Source organism: Colobus angolensis, unplaced genomic scaffold, assembly GCF_000951035.1.
Source record: "Colobus angolensis palliatus isolate OR3802 unplaced genomic scaffold, Cang.pa_1.0 Scaffold35, whole genome shotgun sequence".
Classification (NCBI taxonomy): Eukaryota; Metazoa; Chordata; class Mammalia; order Primates; family Cercopithecidae; genus Colobus; species Colobus angolensis.
The window spans coordinates 11,088,784-11,111,198 of NW_012116821.1; the positions used below are offsets into that span (position 1 = coordinate 11,088,784).

The 22,415-nt window shown below is 41.6% G+C and overlaps 1 protein-coding gene across 1 annotated transcript in view; it reads left to right on the forward strand.

Annotated features, from left to right (window-relative positions):
• PREP (prolyl endopeptidase) overlaps positions 1–22,415 on the forward strand; it is a 134,653-nt gene continuing 112,238 nt past the window's right edge. The window contains exons 1-2 of the mRNA XM_011952868.1: positions 1–121; positions 5,051–5,125. Of these exons, the coding sequence (XP_011808258.1) occupies positions 77–121; positions 5,051–5,125 (120 nt within the window). The 5' untranslated portion in view covers positions 1–76. The remainder of the gene's footprint in view (positions 122–5,050; positions 5,126–22,415) is intronic.

Sequence of the window (22,415 nt, forward strand, 5' to 3'; positions counted from 1 at the left end):
CGCGGTCAGCCCGGCTCGCTCAGGTCCGCTCCCGGAGCCCGCGCCCCTCCACGCTGCCCCCTGCCTGTCCCCGGCCATGCTGTCCCTTCAGTACCCCGACGTGTACCGCGACGAGACTGCCGTAAGTACCCCTGCCCCCGCCCACAGGGCTCCCGGGCGCAGGTGCCCAGCCGGCCTGACCCGTGGCGCTCGCAGCTCCTCTCCCTGCAGCCCTTTGACCCCCGCGTCCTTCCCCTCCCCCTCGGCCTTTGTTTGGGAGAATTGGGCCGGGGGCGCGGGGCTCCTCTACAGCGCTGGGGCTCCGCGGGCGGTCACTCTGCTAGTGCTGGCGGCGGAGTCTGTGGGCAGCGCCGACCGGCCGCTTTCCAGAATCAATGGGGTCAAGGGCAGACGCCCGGGTAGGAATGAGTGTCTGTAGGGAGTGGGAAGACAGACGGTGTCACTGCTTTTTTTGACTGGCGAAGCCTCTTGCTTAAATATGGTGGTAGGAGAAAGTGTCCGCTGGTGTGTGTGTGTGTGTGTGTGTGTGTGTGTGTGCGTGTGTGAGATATGATGTCACATTTAAAAACGAAAACAAACTTTTTAAAACTTGCACTTTAAAAGTCCTTAGAGTTGAAGCATATTCGTTCCATTTTAAAAGGTGTGTTGAGTGCCTACCGTGTCCCAGGTCGGATGATGCGCATTGGGCCTTGGGGGTGTCAGAGACCCAGACAGAAATGGGGAAGGCGGAGCAGTGACCCCACAGTGTGGCCATGCTGATCCATGTTTTCTTAAACAAGAGAAGGAGTTGAGAGAGGGCGAGAGGAGGTCTTAGAAGGGAGAGGGGTTGATCTTTTTCCGAATAAGTAAGTTTTGTCTAGTGGCGGAGTTGACCACCATTTGCCTAAGCTGCAGATGAACTCAAGGTAACTGTTGAGATCCAGTAGGCGGAATTCTGGGCAGACACCTTTTTTGTGTAAACGTGAATTTGACGTCTTAAGAACTGGATTGCATCCACATGTGGCCATGATTCTCTTACTAATTCTCTTACATTTCTCAGATTACTTAAAATATAATCAGAATGAGTATTTTTGTAACACAGTTTTAATGTTTTTCTGTTTACTTTCCTGATTTATGCCAGAAAGTGTTTACTTTAAAGCACGTGTTACATTGGAGTAAAGGGTGCTGACGCTTTAAAGGACATATTGTTTTAAATTAAGACTTCCAAGTGACACCGATGTATTCATTCATAGTTTCTTTGACCAGTGGCCATCTGGTAACCATGTTTTCTCAGTCTGCTCAGCTGCTTGCTTATTAAATTCACCCTAACAGCTCAAGAAGCTCTATTCCTGTGATTTAAAGGGTTGTTTCCTTTGTATATGGGAGTAAAGTGATCCTGCTGGAATAGAGAAAGAGGCTGGACTAAATGAAAAGACCAGAGTGCTAGTTCTGGTTCTGTCATTCACTAGTTAGGTGACTTTTAGCAGCTCTTACCTGTTATGGGCCTTTTTTCTCTATGTGAAATATTTGAACTGACCATAGGACTTACTTGCTTCTGCAGTAGGAATGTTGTCATTCATTCATTCATTCATTCACGTGACAGTCTAGCTCTGCAGTGTTCCAGACTAGTAAAGGGAAGACATGTGACTATTTGATTCTGGTTCTTGAGGTTCAGAATATAAAGAACTAGCCATTCTGTGGTTTGATAAGTGCAGTTTTAAGTTTGTTTTTAGAGTTACTTGTTAGTTTTTCACCACTCTGGGTGCCTAAATCCTACAGTTTATTTTTCTGTGTTTAATAGTTCATGAAAGGTTTAAGTGGGGATTTTATGAAGACATCTAAAAGATTATAAACAATTAACTCAGAAGGGTATACTGTGGATTTTAATACACTGCAGTTCCTTCTCGTTAAACAACTCATGATAACTCAAAGCCTCATGGCCAAGGGAATGTAGCTCTGGCCCAGTCTGAATCCTGTTCTGTGGTTCCCTCAGCCTACGGTGGAGTATTTTTTTTTTTTTTTTTTGCGTTAAGATTTGGTTACTAAGCCCTAGGCTTGACTTAGGTATTTGTTTAAATTGTAACCTTTGGTTTCTAGGATGGGTTTGTTTCTCCCCAGTATCAGCTGGGGATTGCTGTAGCTTTCTGTCTCTTTCACTTGAGCACCTTCATCCACATGCTCAATATTCTGCTGAAAGTGTTGGAGCATTGAAACCGTTTTGGTGGAGTTCTGCCTTTTTGGGCAGCAATTTGGAAGCCGTGACACTTCTTGTGCAATGCCATTGACCACTGCTTCAGAGAGTTGCTATCCAGAAATACAGGCCTACTACAGAGGACTCGCACTCTGATAGAAGAGGATTTAGGATGAGAGGAGAACACAGAATAGGATGGGACTAATTTCCATCAGGAGGAGGAGGTATTATGTAAATTGAGTCTGGAAGTTGACCAGTTGGGTAAGGGACAAAGGACATTTCTGATCCTGTGACTAAAATAAAGTCATAGCTAGGCAGACCTGGATGGTTGCGGAATTGCATTTGTTTGTAGGGTGGCAAGAAGGCCATTCTGACCAGACCATCAGTAGGTGGATAAACTGGCATGGGGCTTGAAAGATGACCAGGGCAGGTTTGATGGGTCCTGCCTGCTGTGTGTACGAGTCTGCACTTTGTCCTGAAGGCAGTGGGTGAACTGTTGAACGGTACAAATATCGAACAGGATTAAGTAGTACAGTACCTTATCAGGGCTCTATTTTTAAAGCCTCTTGGGGAGATCAAGAATGATGAGCAAACTTAAATCAGGTGGAAGAATTTGATTCAAGGGACGTGGCGATAAGACACACCCACCTCATTTGTAGGGTGTGGCCTTAGAAAAAATTGGAGGTGGGGAGTTGTGACTCCTGGGATTGACTATGGAATTGTCCTAGAGAGAATCAGTTTCTTGTCCTAGTTAAAAATATCTGATCAATAACTTCCATCTGCTGTTAGATGGTGTTGCCTGGTCTGAGCAGATAGGGCTGCTTGGTGTAAATTTCTGGATATGCCTGAATTTAGTAACATAATCCAGGAACATTTTTTAAGTGTCTATTCTGCCCCCTCTGATGAGTGTTTGGGGAAAACGGTGGGCTGATTGCTTTAGTCCCAGGTCTGGTTCTGAACTTGGTATGGTTCTGGGCATGTTACCCAACCTCGTCCCTGCTGTTGCTCCTAGAAGTGTATGATTGAAAGATGCTTTACAATTCAAAATTTTCTGATTTCTTAATGCTAGGAAAAGAAGACTGTTATTTTAAGCCTATTTTATAACCACTTCAAGGTGTGTAAAATGTAAAAGACTTGCAGATGAGAAGATAAAAAGCTTTTGTTCGGTGGTGACAATCTGCTAAAATTTAGAGAGGTCAGGATTGGAAATTGGTAACTTTATGAAGACCCATCAGGAGAGGCTTTAGTCGGGTTTTAAGTTCCTTGCTCTTGTTTTTATGTCTCTTGCTCCGTCAGTTGTTTAATGAGAATATATACAGAGTGTTCTGGCTTACCTGCCCATTTATCCAGTTGTGCATTTCCCCAGGAGTTCTTTCAGCTGGCATCAGACGAGGACAGATGTGGAGGGCCCAGTGTTGTAAGGGCCAGGGAGATTGTTCTCACCTAGCCAGCAGCCACACTGCAACTAGAGCAGCGCTAAGCTTTCTTTAGGAAATAGCCCTTACCTTCTGGCATTGTAGAACAAAGCAAGGAGACAGATTAAGAATTCATCTGAGATAGAGGTAGTCTTCCCAACAGCCTTATACAAAAAGCCTTAACCAGAATGTTGGAGTGGTTCAGAGACTTGATTGGCAAGACATTGTCAGTGTGGTTTCATTAATGGGGTTAATCTTTTTGTTTTGTTTTGTTTTTTGAGATGGAGTCTTGCTCTGTTGCCTGGGCTGGAGTGCAATGGCGTGGTCTCAGCTCACTGCAACCTCTGCCTCCTGGGTTCAAGAGATTCTCCTGCCTCAGCCTCCCGAGTAGCTGAGATTGCAGGCACCTGCCACCATGCCCGGCTGATTTTTAAATTTTGAGTAGAGACAGGATTTCACCATGTTGACCAGGCTGGTCTTGAATTCCTGACCTCAAGTGATCCGCCCGCCTCAGGCTCCCAAAGTGCTGCAGTTACGGGTGTGAACCACCATACCCTGCCCTAATGAGGTTAATCTTGATGGTATCAGGTGGAGAGATTTTGTAATGATTTTACTGCTGGATAATACTTTTGGCATAATCACTTGAGGAGTGGTGAAAACTGCTTGTACTTGCTCCTTCAGATGCCTTCAGGTGACTTCTAAGGCCAGGCCTTAGAAGTTCCAGAAAGCTTCCTTTGGCTGGATTCTACTTACACTAAGCAGTTTTATTTCCTCCGATATCGTGGTAACCTGAATGGGTGATGCTTTTGCACCTTCTTTTTGTAAACATTAAAAAAAAAAAGGATTTCATAACAATAAAAAGGAAGAAAGGCGTTAGTTTTAAAATGTTTTGCCATTGCATTTAAGTCAGCTTTTTAAACATATGCCAATTAGAATCATTATACTACATATTAGTAACTTGCTTTTTGGCAGTTTAGACTTAAAAGCAAAACTGACTGGGCTATATTGCAGGGAGATTTTCTAATCATTGGGAAGCTCAGTGGAACAGGAGAATGAGCACGTGTGTGTGAGCCCCCTCCCTGACGTGCCCTTCTTGTGTGCCCACTGTATTGTCCACTGTATTGTGTCATTCTGTGCTTGGCTGCTGACAGCACGTTTTCAAGTTTCTTTAGCACAGTGGCGGGTCTTTGTTTTGTGTTGTAGGGACAGAGCGGTTTCCTGTTCTGACCTTTCATCTTTCTTTCCTCTCTAGCTAAAACATTCTTTTCATGAAGGGTGGCTTGACACCTTTGAGAACCTGCCAACTTTGGTTCATGTGGTAATTTGGGCAGACACGTTGCCAGTGAGCCAATTAGTATTTTTGTCCATCCCTTTCGTATTTCTCCATTACATTAAAAAAAAAAAAATACCAGTTTTAATCGGGGTTAGAGAGTAATTATCTAATACCTCATTTTGTCTTTTACAGGTACAGGATTATCATGGACATAAAATTTGTGACCCTTACGCCTGGCTTGAAGACCCCGACAGTGAACAGACAAAGGTAATTTGGTTTCTAATTAAAGATAAGGCAGCTTTAGTAGCTGGCACCAAACTCTAAATGTCAGTGAACTACAGCTTTTCCTTTCTGGTGTTCTCCTGGGTTTTCTGCCATGGGATGGTGAGTATACCTGTTGTTACCACTACTTTTTGTCAGGTGATTCATGGGAAAAAGACAAAAGCATGACTTAGTCCCAGAGAAAGTCATGTAAGTGTTTCAGATCATGTTTATGGTTCATAGTGACACTGATGAGCTATTTTAAGTGAAAATATCAGAAAGAAAACTGATTTTTGCTAAAAGAAAAATTGAAAACCTAGATAGAAAGGATGTTAAAGGAAAAAATTACCTCAATGTTTTTTTCTAAAGAAAAGAAAATCTTGTATATGAAATGAGTATCAGGTCTTGAAAACTGAATACTATCCTTAGATTGCTTATTGATGTCAACACAACAACAATGAAACAGAAGCTAAGTAGTAAAGGGGCAGAGGGGAGCATTTTCTGCCCTAAAAACATAAAGCTTTTGTATTCTTTTGGAGAAACAGTATTTCAAGGATCCTGCTGAAGTCTCATTCAGTAATGAAGGTGGCCCTGAGTCCTATGTCCCACAGACATTTTTCACCTTTTGGAGTGCCTGGGAGTTGTCACTTATGTATACTTTTTTTTTTTTTGAAGACAGAGCCTTACTCTGTCACCGAGGCTGTAGGGCACTGGTGTGATCTTGGCTCACTGCAACCTCCGCCTCCTGGGTTCAAACAGTTCTTGTGCCTCAGCCTCCCTAGTAGCTGGGATTACAGGCATGTGCCACCACACCCTGCTAATTTTTGTATTTTTACTAGAGACGGGGGTTTCACCATGTTGGCCAGGCTGGTCTCGAACTCCTGGCCTCAAGTGATCCTCCCGCCTCGGCTTCCCGAAGTGTTGGGATTACAGGTGTGCACCATTCTGCCCAGCCTATTTATATATACTTTATGTAGTTAATTAAGTTTGCTTGGGTCGGGGAATAGTGTTTCTCAAGTTCATCTTACGTTCTTGATTCTTTTATTTATAATCATAGTTCATAATACTTAGTACAGATTTACTGTTTCTAATATGTTCACCATCCTGAAATTTATTCGAGCTTCTTTAGAGTCTCAGGGTATGTTTCCCATTTAAAAAAGAAAAAATGTTAAATGGCACTCTAGGTAGTTTTTCAGGCCAGTCTTCAAACATCTGTGTCTTAACTCCGCCTGTTTCCTGCGGTCCCTTGCCACCATATATACCAGTATTCTCAGGAGACCTGAATTCAGATTTGCCAGAAAAGCATCCCTTCCTGATGTGGAATTGCCCATCTGCCCACTGGGACAAGGAAAGGGATGGAGTGAAGAGCTTAGCCGGAACATGATGGTATATGGAGAAAAGAGGAGAAAGTAGAGGTAGGGGAGTAAACCATATGATCATCTCTTTCTTCTTCCTTTAGTCTCAAGCACTGGCTCACCTGCTTTCTGCCATCCTCACCTGTTCTTCGTGAGTAGTGTCTCTCCTTAGCCCACTGCAAAGCTCTTAACGACTTCTTTTTATCCTTTGTCCCTAAAGTAAGCACACTACTATTTTGAGATTTCCCAGTGCTTTTTACTTTTATCTGCAATCCTACATTCTTTCTCTAACTCCCTTCAAGAAAGACAAAGATCTCATGGATGAGAGTGGTTGATATTTGGGGTTTAAGTTTTCTTTCTGGAAGCACTGGGTTATAGTAGTGGATGGGCAGAAATTCTAAAGTGAGAAACACAGGAATATCTTTAGGAATGGTGAAGACTGTAGCTCTGCAGATAAGTCTGGGGGAACAGAGAACAGGTGTGGGGTTACCTCCCCACTTCATCCCTGCCATAGATTACCTTGATTGTTCAGCACTGGACTGAGCTGAGACAGAGGGATTGGGTCTGGGAGTGGAGAGTCACACGCACCTGCCTAACCTGTACAGGCTAGAAAGCACCAGGGAAAGGGTGAAGTTCCTGTGCATCTCTTGGAAAACTGTCCCTAAGACATGATTTCTTCGCCTGAAGTATTGGCTGTAACCTGGATTTCTATAGTCTTTGATGGTGATTGAGTGATTGGGTGCTGTCAAAATGACCCAGATTTTATCTGTTAATGAACGTATACTTTGCTATTCCTTAGTTGATAATGACAGATTCGTGGATGACAAGCCACTTATTAGTGGATATCAAGCTTCCAATTAGTGGATGAAACTGCTAATTAATGATCTTACAGTCAGCTCTTGGTAGAAACTAAGACAATGGAGTGTACACTGTTATTTTTGTGGTATACGTTTCTTGGATGTGCCAGGCACTTTACCGGGAGTTCTGCATATCCTGTTTGTTCTATGTGCCAGGCACTTTACCGGGAGTTCTGCATATCCTGTTTCATTTGATTCTCAAACTCTGAAATATATATTTTTATTTCCCCCGTTTTACAGATGAAGAAATGGAGGTGCTGAGTGATTAAGTATGTTATCCATGATTACTCAGCTAGTAAGTGTGTAGTCAGGGATAACTCGGGTAGACCAGGTGGTTATCAATTGCACGTTAAAAAATAAAAATAAAAAGACTGGGTGTAATACTTTGTAGATGCAAGCTAAAGGAATTTATTCATGTCTGTGCTTGCCATGTGCTTTTGTGGGCCCTCATGTGTGAACCCTGGGCCAGCCCCCGCTCTCATGCTGACCTGTTCTTTTTTTAAAAAAATATATATTTTAAATTGTAATAATTCAGGGTACTGTGATCTTACATTCTTCTCTGACTTCATATTCTACCATGGCAATTTTTCTTATTAGAAAGCAATCTTTACAGCCCAGAATTTTAATAGTCATACTATTTCGTCAGGCAGATGCACGATATTATGCCTAATGACTTCTGTTGGAAATTATTGTTTTCAACTTTTCACTATTACAAGTAATGTCCCAAACACGCGCTTTTCTAGATCTCCACATTTCTGACAATGACATGATTACTTGTTGCAGTAGCTTTGAAATCTCTTCTCTATTCTCAGGTATTTGCTTTTTGTCGTTGCTATCAAATGCATTCCTTTTTCATTATTGATGGCATATACGAGTGTTACTGACTCTTTTGTTAGATACAGGGTCTTGCTCTCGTCCAGCCTGGAGTGCAGCCATCTTCTGGGCTCCAGCCGTCTTCCTGCCTTAGCCTCCCAAGTAGCTGGGACTACAGGTGCATACCGCCACACCCGACTAAACTAGCTACTGCTACCGATTTTATATTTATTTTGTACCTAGTTCCCTTACTGAACTCACTAAATTTTCAGTTATTTCCCTTAGATTTTTAGATACATAATCATATAACATATAATCAAATTTAGTGATAATTCTATTTTCTTTTCTACGAAACTTTGGTTATTTTATATATTTTGTACCTAGTAATTTTTTTGAACTCACTGATTCAAATAAGTTTTCAGTTATTTCCCTTAGGTTTTCTAGATACATAATCATATAATCTGCAATCAAATATTATTTTCTCCTCTACCAAATTTTGGTTCAGGTCTTATTGAATTGGTCAAAGCTCTGCAAAACACGTACGAATCGTAGTGACAAAGAACTTTCTAGCCTAGTGTTTAAATTGTTATTTTGAATGATATTTGTCATCTTGTTCAAGCATTGTTATTCCTACTTTTAGTTTTGGATTTCAATTTCTTTTTAATACCACTCAGGATAATTATATAGCTTTACTAAAAATATTAAAATGTCCTTAAATTCATGTGATAAAATTCCATTTTTTCTTATCTGCTTTTGTGTTCCTTACAACTATATTTACAAGAAATGTTGGTTAATATCCTGTTATCCAGTATAATAACCACTAGCCACTTGTAGCTCCTGAGGACCTGAAATGTGGCTAGTCTGAATTGATGATGTGTTGTAAGCATAAAATACATGCCGGTTTTCAAACACTTAGTTTGAACAAAAAAATGTGAAATACCTTAATATTTTATATGGATGATATAAAACCAGTCAGGACATTAGAAACGTCTGTAGCTCTCTTTTAAGATCTGAAATAGATTTTCTATTTAATCTAGTATTTAATACAGGTTAGCCAATCCTGACATTGTCTAGCATTTAAGGTTATATCCTTTATAAAACAAAATCAGAGAAGACTTGTAATGGAAAATTCTCAAAAACAGGGTTGAAATGATTTGTGTGTAGTGGATTACATAAAATATATTATTGAAATTTTGTTTTCCTTAATGTGGCTACTAGAAATTTTTAAATTGTATATGTAGCTTGCATAATGTATCTACTGGGCAGTGCTGCTCCTCTGTTTCTTTACAAAATATCTCTGTTAACATTTTTCATATCAACCTTAGGATTTGCTTCAGAGAATCAACTGAATTGTGTGTTATCTTGTACAATCTGAAGCATTTGCTATAAAATAGCAATATGGGCCTTGACAGAAAAAATTCATCCAGATTCAACTCTCCCTCTACCCCCTGCCCCGCCCCGTTTTTGAGAATTTTCTGTTACAAGTCTGCTCTGGTTTTGTTTTATAAAGGATATAGCCTTAAATGCCAGGCACTGTCAGGATTGGCCAACCTAAATTAAATACTAGATTAAATCTGAGACCTACTGATAGCATTTCAGATCTTGTAAAAGAGCTACAGATGTTTCTCACTTCTTGACTGGTTTTTATTGGAAATGTAATAAGCAGCTCTTTATTTGTTTTAGAGATTCTGTAAAGATTCTCCTTTTTACAGCAAGGTATGGCTAATACACCTTTGTGTACATACTAATAACCGTAAATAGAAAATGTTCATGCTGCTTTTCTGCTCTTATGAAAAACACACCATACCTTTTCAGTCTGGGACCAAAATTTAACTCATCAGATCCAAGATAATAGACTCACTGGCATCAATAACAAGCCTGTCTAGGGACGAATGAGAGGTATGCATGGAAGATGCACAGGAAAGGCCCCCTCTAACACCTGAAGTATGCTGTCTGAACAGGTCAGCATGGGGCCGGCCGCAGTGGTTCACGCCTGTAATCCCAGCATTTTGGGAGGCCGAGGCAGGTGGATCACTTGAGATCAGGAGTTCAAGACCAGCCTGGCCAACATGGCAAAACCTCATCTCTACTAAAAATAGAAAAATTAGCCACGCGTGGTGGCACACGCCTGTAATTCCAGCTACTTGGGTGGCTGAGGCAGGGGAATCGCTTGAACCCAGGAGGCAGAGGTTGCAGTAAGCCAAGATCATGTCACTGTACTCCAGCCTAGGTGACAGAACGAGACTCTGTCTCAAACAAACATACAAACGTAAACTACATTTGTAAAAACTGGTCTGGGAGAACTATGTGGAAATACAAACTAAACACCAAAAGTAAAGTAAAGGAAAAACTTTGACTTAGAAATCCTTCAGATTCCCACTAAGTATAATATGCTGTTTAAGTGCACTTAACACAGTGTAATTTCACTGGTGTAAATGGGATATCAGGGTAACCATGGTAGCATTAGCATGAAGGGCCAGAGAAGGAGTTTGCAGTCCTTAAAACGATTTGAGGCCAGGTTTGGTGGCTCATACCTGTAATCCCAGCACTTTGGGAGGCTGAGGCAGGCGGATCATGAGATGAGGAGATTGAGACCATCCTGGCTAACATGGTAAAACCCCATTTCTACTGCTGGGCGTGGTGGTGGGCACCTGTAGTCCCAGCTACTCGGGAGGCTGAGGCAGGAGAATGGCGTGAACCCGGGAGGTGGAGCTTGCAGTGAGCCAAGATTGCGCCACTGCGCTCCAGCCTGGGCAACAGAGTGAGACTCCGTCTCAAAGAAAAAAAAAAATGATTTGAAGACTAGATAAGTAGGTCCCAATAATCAGGCATGTTTCCTATTCCACACGCATTTCTAGCTTATCCTTTGTAGCTTGGAGAAGGAAGTTTGACGCAGTCTTGCCGTACCTCGTGTTTGGCAACTTGATTCTCCAGTGTGTGAATAACATGTGCTTGACTTCCTAAACTTTACCTTTCTAAATTTCCCTCTGGTATGTGTACTTATTTCCCCTGGTAAACAAATAAGCAATTTGTTTACCAAAGGGTACTAAAGCAACCCCACACTTTGCCTTAGCTCTTCTGAACTGCCTTCTTCCTTTCAGTCGGTCTCTTGGTCCCTTAGGGAGTGTGCCCTGTTCAGATCTTACTTTATCATGGGCTCTCTCCCTCTCTTTCCCTGCCTGTCCACAAGCCGCTTTCTGCATGCCTGTTGACATAGTTGAAACCACCCTTTTCTTTGTACCAGTCCCAGTAACATCTCCCATTAGCATAAACTATTTTCTTCAAGATCAGTGGTGGCCCAGTGGCCAAATCCAGAGACTTCTAGAAATCAGGCTAGGCACAGTGGCTCACACCTAGAATCCCAGCACTTTGGGAAGCCAAGATGGGAGGATTACTTGAGCCCAGGAATTTGAGACCATCTGAGATGACATAGTGAAACCCCGTATCTTTGTTTTATTTATTTATTTGTTTATTTTTGAGACAGTCTCATTCCATCACCCAGGCTGGATTGCAATGGCACAATCTCAGCTCACTGCAACCTCTGCTTCCTGGGTTCAGGCAATTCTCGTGACTCAGCCTCCTGAGTAGCTGGAATTACAGGTGCCCACCACCACCTGCCAATTTTTTGTATTTTTAGTAGAGACCAGGTTTTGCCATATTTGTCAGGCTGGTCTTGAACTCCTGACCTCAAGTAATCCTCCCGCTTCAGCCTCCCAAAGTGCTGGGATTACAGGTGTGAGCCACCACATCCGGCCTTTGTCTCTTTAATTAAAAAAAAAAAAAAGTGTGTTTGTGTGTGTGTATATATAAAACCAGAGACTTGGATAAATCAGCGTATGTTTCTCACTAGGGAGATGGACCTCATGTCCAGGGCGAATTGTAGAGTTGGGACTTGCAGGCAAGGAGAATGCTCTTCCATCAGCCCTGCTTTTTTACATTGTTTTCATCATGGAGGCAGCATCTCTCCGATCGCTGGGGGAATGCTAAATTAGCATTTATTCTTCCTGGCCTGTTTACCCGTGTGGTACCAGGTAGTTTATATTGCATAATTTGCTCCCCTTCCTAATACTGATACTTTCTTCTCTTTACTTTTCTGGCTTGGTTTTGCAACCCAGGGGTCCAGGTAGAAACAATGTTCTTGTAATCTCAGTCTCCCCATCTTACCCCATCTTATTGTGTCCTCACCCTTTTAGCTGAATGTTCTAGAAGTTGTTACTGAGTTACTGAAGGAGAAATACACAAAAGAAAAATTTACACCTTTCAAGGGGTGACTGCCTTAACTGTAACTGATTATCGGGTCTGGCTTTCACAGAACTATCCTGGAGCTTGGGCACATGAGTTAGCTAAATGTAGAATATCAGTGGCATTTATCTAATAACTTTTTATTCTCCCTGAGTGCCGCCCTGGGCAAAATGAGAGTAACAGCAATTCCATTTCCTTCATAGACCTTGAGAAGAGAACTCTTAACAGAATTGGAAGAAAGTATTTTTATTTATATTCATTCCTTCTGAAAAATAAGATAAAATAACAATTTGTTTTGGAGAGGATGAAAGGAATATAAATGTAGATTTCTTTTCTGGGGCATGTGAGTTCCCACTTTTCATTCTCTCACTGACTAGCTGGAAATGACCCCGTTACACCAGCAGATTAAGGGGCTATGGCAATTAGAACAGAAATCCTTCAGGATTGCAGGATAAGAATCCTGGAAATGTCACCACCTTCTCCCCCGTCTCAGTACGGTTTCCTTCCTTGGCAGGAAAGTTTTAAATCTTAAAGGACTTTTGATCATATCTGGGATATATAAATCCTAGGATTTCTATGTAGGTATTTTAGTGTCACAGAGATCAGCGGAGAACAAAGTTTGTGTAGGAAAACATCTGCTTTCCCTGGTGCCCTTCATTGTCTGTCCTGAAGTCTTTTTGTTTGTTTCTTTGCTTGCTTGCTTTTGTTTTTGGTCTCTGGAGTTAACCTTAAAGTGTGTAGCTTGAGGAGTTTCTGTTCTTTCTGGTGTCAGTTTCAGTGACAGTCTGGCCTAGGTCTGCCTGGATCATGTGCTTTCCCTAGTCCGGATCCAGAGCCAGCTTCTCAAAGATCTGGTGCTTAGCTAGGTGAGCAGGGACTGATCTGTCTGATTGCCTTTCCCCATCTGGCCACTACCTTTTCAGGCTAAAGGAGAGCTATTGGGGTGGAAGCTTGCCCCCAGGAAATTCCAGTACATGAGGGGCTGGTTAAATGTCTCTAAGCCAAAAGCCAGCAGTTAAAGCTTACTGATGGAGCTGCCGATCACCAGAAATTACAGGTATAAAAGGCTGGTTTTGGTGTACAGTGTTCTTTGAAAACTTTGTAATAAACCAGGGCTATTGTGTGGATAGTTCCTTCATTCTGTGAGTTGGCAGGCATTTCCGATGTTGCTTCTGTTGCAAGGCAGTGTGGAGGAATGGAGTATTTGTTGGATGGTGCTAGAAGTCAGAAGATATAAATTGCAGTCTTTGGTCTTCTGTTTTCTTGTTCTGTGACTGTAGCAAGCTGTCTAATCTAGTATTCATTTTCTTCATCTATAAAAGAGTTAAAGTAATATTCATTCATTTAGCTCCCAGTTATAATAACACCCAAGTGAGAAAATGTATGTAAAAATCCATATACAGCAAAGCTCCGGTCAGACAAAGACGGTGCTGCTTGGGCATTGCAGCTTCCATGTATCGGGGTACAGACTTTCTGACTCTAGTCTCCTAATTGCTTAGTCAAAATGTTTGACTTTAAAGACTCTTATCTCTTTTTATTTTTATCCACAAAACTAAGCCGATTTTCCTTTTGAATTCTAGATTTTTCACAAAAAGATACATTCTGAATATTGTTTTTTCATTGGAACTGTGACTTGTAAGTGTGGTTTCATTGTTCTCAAGTGTAGTGATGAAACTAGGCCAAAGATTACTTAAAGGCAATAGCCTTAAAGTAGCGTCTTTTTAAATTGATACCTTTGAACCCCACTGGCAAAACTGGCCTGTGAGACGCCTTTCACCCATTCATTCATGTTCTATATATGGGCCTTGATTGAGAATTACTGCTGTATGTATCCCTGCTCTAGTAGATATGGGAAATGTGTTTAGTAACTATTTTACCACATATCATCTCAGTCTTTTAAGACTTCTAAGGTCTTAAAAGTCTTATTACCTTCTGTGGGAATGTTTAGCTTTATTATAGTTTATAAACATACTTCTCATAAATTCACAAGGAAATATGTATTTAGGGAATACCTTCCTTCTGATCTCTGGATGGGATAATTGTCCAAAGTATGAGGAAGTTGCTGGTACTGGGCTACTCTTAATCACTACATTCCCCTTTCTCCCCACCCCCACCCCCCAATCTCCTTTCTCTTGCTTTCTGTAATAGGGTTTTTGATGCAAGTGGCAAAATCTGATTCTGGGCAAGTTAGGCAAATAGGCATTTATGGCAAGGTTATAAAGGCAGCCTCAGGGACTCTCTTTGGCTTCTGCAGTGGCAGCCCAGCTACCTGCTCCACTTAGAAGGGAGGGCACTAGGGAGGGAGAATGGATGCTGGCTACCCCAAGTGTCACATGCCTGTAGGTTTCATTCTCTCTCTTTTCTCCATATGTGCTTCATTTCCTCCTACTTCTTCACCTTTCCTCCTCTCTCCTTAGTTTATCTGTGTGCCCCCTGTGCTGAGTATTGGGTTAAATAAGGGGGATGCAGTGTCGTAAGTAAGACAGATGCCCATACCAGCATGGAATTTGCATTGTAGCTTGGGAGGACCAGAGATTGAAGATGGGCAAACTACCTGATCTCTGCGCTGCTAGAGATCGGAGCAGAAAGGAGGCCAAGCCACATCTTGTAGCACAAGCTTGTCTGACCTGCGGCCCACTGGCCACATGTGGCCCAGGATGGCTTTGAATGCAGCCCAACACAAATTCGTAAACTCTTAAAACATTCTGAGATTTTTTTTTTTTGCGACTTTTTCTTTTTTTCTTTAGCTCATCAGCTATCATTAGTATTAGTGTATTTTATGTGTGGCCCATGACAATTGTTCTTCTAATATGGCCCGGGGAAGCCAAAAGACTGGATGCTCCTGTTGTAGAGGTTAAGACTCTAGCCCCATTGGTTCGCTCTCAGGGAAAGCTCCATTTTAGAAAAGCACACCCTAAATCATTGATGAATTGTTTCAAGTACTTGTACACATTTAATGTTGCTGTTTTCTCTGTAAGCAGTTACTCAGCTTTGGTTTCAGTCATCTGAAGTTTTTCAGTGAAAAATGCTGGCATCAGATATGGTATTTTTGGGAAAACAGCTGTTAAAAAGTGAACATCTAAAGAACTATGATAACTGATTTCTTTCAACTTCTTTTTTGTTTTGTTTTGTTTTTTGAGATGGAGGTTTGCTGTGTCACCCAGGCTGGAGTGCAGTGGCAGATCTCCACTGCAACCTCCACCCCCCGAGTTCAAGCAATTCTCATGTCTCAGCATCCCGAATAGCATGAGTAGGTGGGACTACAGGCATCCACCACCACGCCTGGCTAATTTTTGTATTTTTAGTGGAGATGGGGTTTCACCATGTTGGCCAAGCTGGTCTCGAACTCCTGACCTCAAGTGATCCGCCCACCTGGGCCTCCCGAAGTGTTGGAATTACAGGCATGAGCCACTGCACCCGGCCTTAACTTCTTTTTTCCCCCACCGTGTTTAGGTGCCTAATTCACCATCCCATTCTGCCATGTTCAAGGAAGAAAGTGCTTAGCCATAAAAATGACCAGGGCACTTGTTAAAAATACAGATGCTGAGGCTTCAATCTGGAGCATTGGATTTCAGTATAAATCTGTTCTCCAGGAGCCCCACTCCTCACCCTCAGGTAATTCTTCAGACCCAGAAAGTTTGGGAAAACTTCCCTAGGAAATACTTAGATTACTTGATTAAAGCACAATTACAGGATGGTGCGGTGGCTCACACCTGTAATCCCAGCACTCTGGGAGGCTGAGGCGGGCGGATCACGAGGTCAGGAGATCAAGACCATCCTGGCTAACACAGTGAAACCCCCTCTCTACTAAAAAATACAAAAATTAGCCAGGCATGGTGGCGGGCGCCTGTAGTCCCAGCTACTCGGGAGGCTGAGGCAGGAGAATGGCGTGAACCCAGGAGGCAGAGCTTGCAGTGAGCTGAGGTCACGCCACTGCACTCCAGCCTGGGTGACAGAGCGAGACTCCGTCTCAAAAAAAAAAAAAAAGAATAATTATAATACCTTTCATTTTTTTAAGGGCCTGTTCATAAGCAGCTAAGTTCTAATAGATTCCTCACTGTTGTTTATAGCATGTTTGTAAATTAGTGTTAATGGTTCCAGTTTTTCTCATTGGGGGAAATCAAGGCATGTGACAAAATTTCTGGGACTCTTCCAGATCCTCTGACCATTTGAATCAGCTCTTCATTTAATCATATACATGACTCTCTGGAGCTCCAGTTGTACTTCCATAAAATCTCATAACTTACTGCTTGTTCTTGTCCATGCCAGCACCTCCTTGCGTCCCGCATACATTGCCACTGAGCTAGATGTTCAGTAACTTCCTAACTTGTCTCTTTTCTTCCAGACTTTTCTTTTTACTCTGCTCCCTCTAGCAACTAATAAGAACCCTTAGAGATGTTGGAACCTCTGCCTGTTCATAGGAAGGCAGTGTGTATAGTTGTTAAGTGAACAACTTTAGAGGTAGAAAGTCAGGATTGAATCTTAGCTCCACAATTTTATTAGACATTGGTCATGTTGGTTTTTTTTTTTTTTCCTTTCTTTGAGATGGAGTTTCTCTCTGTCACCAGGCTGGAGTGCAGTGGTGCGATCTTGGCTCACTGCAATCTTTGACTCCCTGATTCAAGCAATTCTCCTGCCTCAGCCTCCTGAGTAGCTGGGATTACAGGCATGTGCCACCACGCTCAGCTAATTTTTGTGTTTTTCGTAGAGACGGGGTTTCACCATGTTGGCCAGGCTGGTCTCGATCTCCTGACCTCGTGATCTGCCTGCCTCGGCCTCCCAAAGTGCTGGGATTACAGACGTGAGCCACCATGCCTGGTCCAACATTGGTCATGTTTTTTAGCCTCATTTTTCTGACCTGTGATTTGGAGAAAACCACCTCATATAATTGTTAAAATTAAATGATAGTGTTTTTGAGCCATTTAGCAAAGTAGTAGACACACAGTAAGTGCTTAATAAATGCTCACCATTGCACTTGTTATTGAGCAGTTTAAATAGTATGGAAATTACGGTTTTTGATAATTTGAAAGACTTCATCCTTAGAGTTATCTGGGACAAGTTCTTTTATTGCAATTAATTCTTGGGCTCCTTCCCCCATTTTGTTTCACAGTCATTGCTTTGTTCAGTTCTGCTTTCTTTTTGGATTGATTTTAGTCCTTTGTATTTCTTAGTAAATTATTCATTTCATTGAGATTTAAAAATTACTAGCATGAAGTTGTGTGTAATATGCTTTTAAAATGACTTTACTCTCCCAATCCGCGGTTATATTTGTTTATAATTTCTAAATTTGAGTATCTGTAGCATCATCTTTGCTTGATTAGTTTAGCCAGAACTGGCTAAATGTGCTTTTTTTTTCTTTTTTAAAGCGTATCTAGGAAGTCTATAAGTTTCATGCTTAAAAGTTTCTAGTTCATCAATTTCTTATTTTCTCTTGTTATTTTTAAATTTTTTATTTTAATGCTTAAAGTTCATTCTTCCTCATAAAACGCCTTTATTGTAAAGAACTTGTTCAGTCATCCCCAGCCAGCCCTGGAGCAAGCTTCTGGTCAGCTCGCCTCTTTCCATCCTGCTCATGGTCATCTAGTCCCATCTCATTCAGAAAACCAGAGGCTTCCAAGGAAAGCTGTGTTAGTCAGGACACTTGATTACTGGTGCTTGAAACCCAACTCAGACCAGCTCACATAAAAAGAGGAGATGAGTGGCTCATGTTATTGGGGTTCAGGGTATAAGTGCCTTTAGGCACAGGCCGATCCAGGAGTGCATGTTGTATTTTTGGGAACCTGTCTTTTTCTCTAAGGTCATCTGTTTTTCTCTGATAATTTTATTTTTCCAGCAGCTGCTCCTATGTGGTAGAGAAAGATGGGTCTTGTCTTTTTGGGTTGCACACAGTCCTTGTAGCCCCAAGTGTCTTAAGTTGAGATGACTTCTGTCTTCAAATACTCATCTCTGTCCCTAAAAAAGGATTCTGATTGTTTTGCCTGGGTTTACTATTATTACTATTTTATTGACTATTGCCTGTGGGTTAGAATTGATGGAAAGACTTTTCTTATGCAAATGAACAGGGTTTACTTATATAAAGAACATGGAAGGGAGTTAGCATAGTTAGAATACAGACAGAGGTGTCTGTCACATTTTCTATGACAGATGGAGGTACAAGCGACCAGTACCCAGAATCTTCACTGAGAATGCTCAATTGCAGATGATACGATCTGATGGAGAAAGAGGGTAAACCTCAAACTTCTGAAGGTATAACTCTCACCGTTCCAGCCAGATGTTCCTCATCAGTCACAGTGTGATCACTGCTCTTCAGTACCTGGCATAACCAAGCATGAGCACTCAGTCTCCTAAGCCTGCTTCCTGCATGCTCCTGAGTTCAGTAGTGCAGGACTGGAAGAGGCTGGCTCCCTGATGTGTGAGTCATGCCTGAAAGCCCTGAGATCAGCCACAGCCTCACCTGCTTGAGGTCCTGCCCAGCCCTGGTCTGGGGTAGAGACATTCTGATTGGCCAGCAGTGGTCACACCCTTTCCCCCCAACTATCAGTGGGACTTCATACAGCATTGGAAAGAAATAGATGTCAACTCCAACAGTGTTTGCCACATCCCATGAGCCTTAACGTGTGATAGTCTTGTTTTTCTTAATTTTTTGTATTTTCTAAGTAATCTTGTTATAGTTTGGATTTCCTCATTGATACAGACTTATTCAGGAGAGGGAGGATATGTGTGTTTAGTGTCCCCATGATCAGATATTTAGTTAGGTTTGGATTTGAGGTGCAAATCACCTCTTCAGGTTTTTTTGTCAGGAGAGTATACACCAAAGAACAGAGCCTAAAGGGGTTAAAATTTCAGTTTTGAGTGGGCTCCCTGGTCGTGATGAGTATTGAGAACAAGGCTTGAATGTCAGGTCAGAGTGATGGTTTCTGCCTCTTCCCCAGTTGACAGTAACTGGCCCCAGTGAGGGAACGAGTTGATTTACCCACACGGGGACAAGCAGAGAGGTAGAAAGAGGCCTAACTGGGCTTCTAGAAGGCCCTGCCTAGCCTGCTGGTCATGTGCAGCTAGAAGCTTACTATGAGACCTTTTTACCCAAGAGCAGGTGGTCCCAGGGAGAAGAGATGGGCCCACTCTGGGATTTTTATGTTAAAGTTGAGCCCAAAGGATTTTGGACTCTCACTGACTGAACGAGAATATTTCTCCAGCTTGAGAATGAGCAGGTGGGTGCTTGTGGGCCAGGAAAAGAAAGCACTTCATGGGGTGAGGTTAATGGCATTGTGGTAAAAACTGTGACCTGAACAAGTTTTTCTTTCTGGGGCTTAAGTTTCACCCTTTATTGTCTGATGGGCTGCTAATTTTTGTAAACATTCAGTAAGTCCTGGAAAATTACGAGCACTCATTTTTTTTTTTTTTTTTAAGTGGTAGAGATTCCTTGGCATAGATATTAGCCTTGGAAAGTACATTATTCCAATCTTTTATAGTTTCCACTTCTGGACCTGTTTCCTGAAAAGCAGCTGCATCTAATTCTCTTTTGGGGTTATGACCTACGTTGACTGTCCTGCCCTCCTGGCCCTAAGTCCTACAGCCTCAGGGTGAGCTCTTCCGCCTCTAGGCTGCTTTCTGATGGGGCTGTCCCTGTACTTGGAGAGTCATTTCCAAATTCCAAATTCTGCTAAAGTGAGAGGGGATCCAAGTGTCCTGCCCCCACTTTTCTCTTAAGCTGGAATTACGGTTTTTCCCACTTTCTCCAGAAGCCCCTGATAGTTGCTTAACTAAGTCCTATATTTGTTATTTGTATCAGATACTCCTCAAAGCTTGTGGGATGTAGATAGCACCATTCCTAGTTTTCATTGGTATTTCAGAAGAGGGGAGGTTGATACCCGGGCCTGAGCCAGTCTCTACCTGGAAGTCCCTGGTCATCTTGCCTGCCTGCCGACGGCACTTGCCCCAGCCCACCCTGCCCTGTCCTGGAAGTAGCTTCCCCTTTATTTGTTCTCCTCTAGCACATATCTTTGTCTTTCATTCATCTTGTTAATCATTGTGGTGCACATTGTAGTGTTTTGTATAAATATTTATTTAGCAACTCTAGGCATAATTTTTATTCATTTATGTAAGAATTGTAAAAAGATGAGTATTTTTTAAGTGAACAGTATTTTTAATTTACACTTCCATTTAGAAAGGGAAAAGTTAGAATTATATATTCAGATATGGAGCAATCAGTAAATGAGCCTAATGTATTTCATAAGTCAATTTTTTAAATTGACAAGTGAAAATTATATATATTTAGGTGTGCAGCATGTTATTTTGATATATGTAGAAATTATGAAATGGCTAAATCAAGCTATTTGCCATATGCATTACCTCACGTCCTTTTTTTTTGTGGTGAGAACACTTAAAATCCCTCTTAGCAATTTTCAGGTAGTTACTATGTTGTACAGTAGATCTCTTGAACTTACTTCTCCTGTCTAGCTGAAACTCTGTGTCCTTTACCAGCATCTCCGCCAACCCCCGCCTCTGGTAAATACCATTTTACTGCTTCTGTGAGTTTGACTCTTTTAAATAAGATATATAAGTGAGAGCATGAGGTATTCATCTTTCTGTGCCTGGCTTATTTTGTAGGACTGCAGTATTTTGTGTATTAAAATAGAGTACATGAGGGCAGTTTGAAGAAATTCTTCTGAAGACATTAGGTAGGAGCAAAGGAATCTCGGCTCCCAAATTAAGCCACCCTTTGCCAGATAGCTTTTCTTTTTCTTTTTTTAATTGCAGTAAGAACACTTCACATGACGGCCACCCTTGTAACAGATTTTTCTGTGCACAATATAGTATTGCTAACTGTAGGTACAGTGTTGTACAGCAGATCTCTAGAACTTAATGATCTTGCATAACTGAAGCTTTGCTTTGCTTTTAAGCTCTCTAATAGTCAAGGCAAATGAGATAGAAGTAAGATTTCTTAGTTTTGAGCAGCTACTCTTTCCTAGGAAAATGTGTTCAGATTCATCTGTGGATTTAAAATCTAAACTGTTACCTCTCTTTAGCAGCTCATCTGCATGCATTGGGGCTTTCATATTTCAGTTATTTTAATACATCCTAGAATGAGACTGCGGGTACTGAAACTCCTTGAACAACAAGGAATTTGAGTTTTCCTCACCCTGCTTCCTTATCACCATGGAACTCTTCCATTTTCTTTTTTTAAATTTTTATTCTTTTTCTCCCTTTTTCCCAATTTTTTTTCTAATTTTTAGATCAACCAAGATGGTATACCTGTTAAATACAAAAATGACCAAGAAGGTATTTTCCTGGTTAAAATATCAGAAATATTATTGGCATTTATGAAACCCTAAATTTAACAAAGCTTCTTCACAGAAATTTTCTACCACCTTCATGAAAATGATTTGCCCGAGTTATAAAGATGTGTTACGAAGGAACTTGAGACTTGTAGGATTTCGGACACTCTTTGGTTTTAACTGTAGATATTTGATTTAGAAGAGTTCAGTCTTTAAGTAATGGTCTATTTAAAGTAATTAGCTAATATTTGTGGGTAGGAGGTGACAGAATTGGATGTTACTAATCCTAGAATTATTTGGTAGCATTTTTATGCCTGGAATAACAGTTTTATGAAAATTTTATATGTGAAAAGCCAATGTGTCTGCTTCAGGGTGAGATGAATTCTGTTGCAGTAGTTGTAATTATACTATGAGACATGTAAAAGAAGCAAAGCAAAATAGAGAAACAGCTGGAGAACACAATTCTGCTTTTCCAAAGAAAATGAACTGAGCAATCTGTTGAGCAGCCTCTGACCCTTGGACTCACTGTGGGCCTACGTGCAGCCTGATGCAAATCAGAAGGATCAGGAAAATGATATCTTCATGGTGGTCTCCTTAGAGAATCCCTCAGTGGAAGGGCAGGGGCCAACCAAGACCCTCAGCATGTTGGGATCTCAGAGTGGAATTCTTCTTAGTGCTCTGACTAGAACGTTCTGGTGAGGCCCTCTGAGAAATAGCCACCAAAACTGCAAACTAACATGTGCTGTGCCTG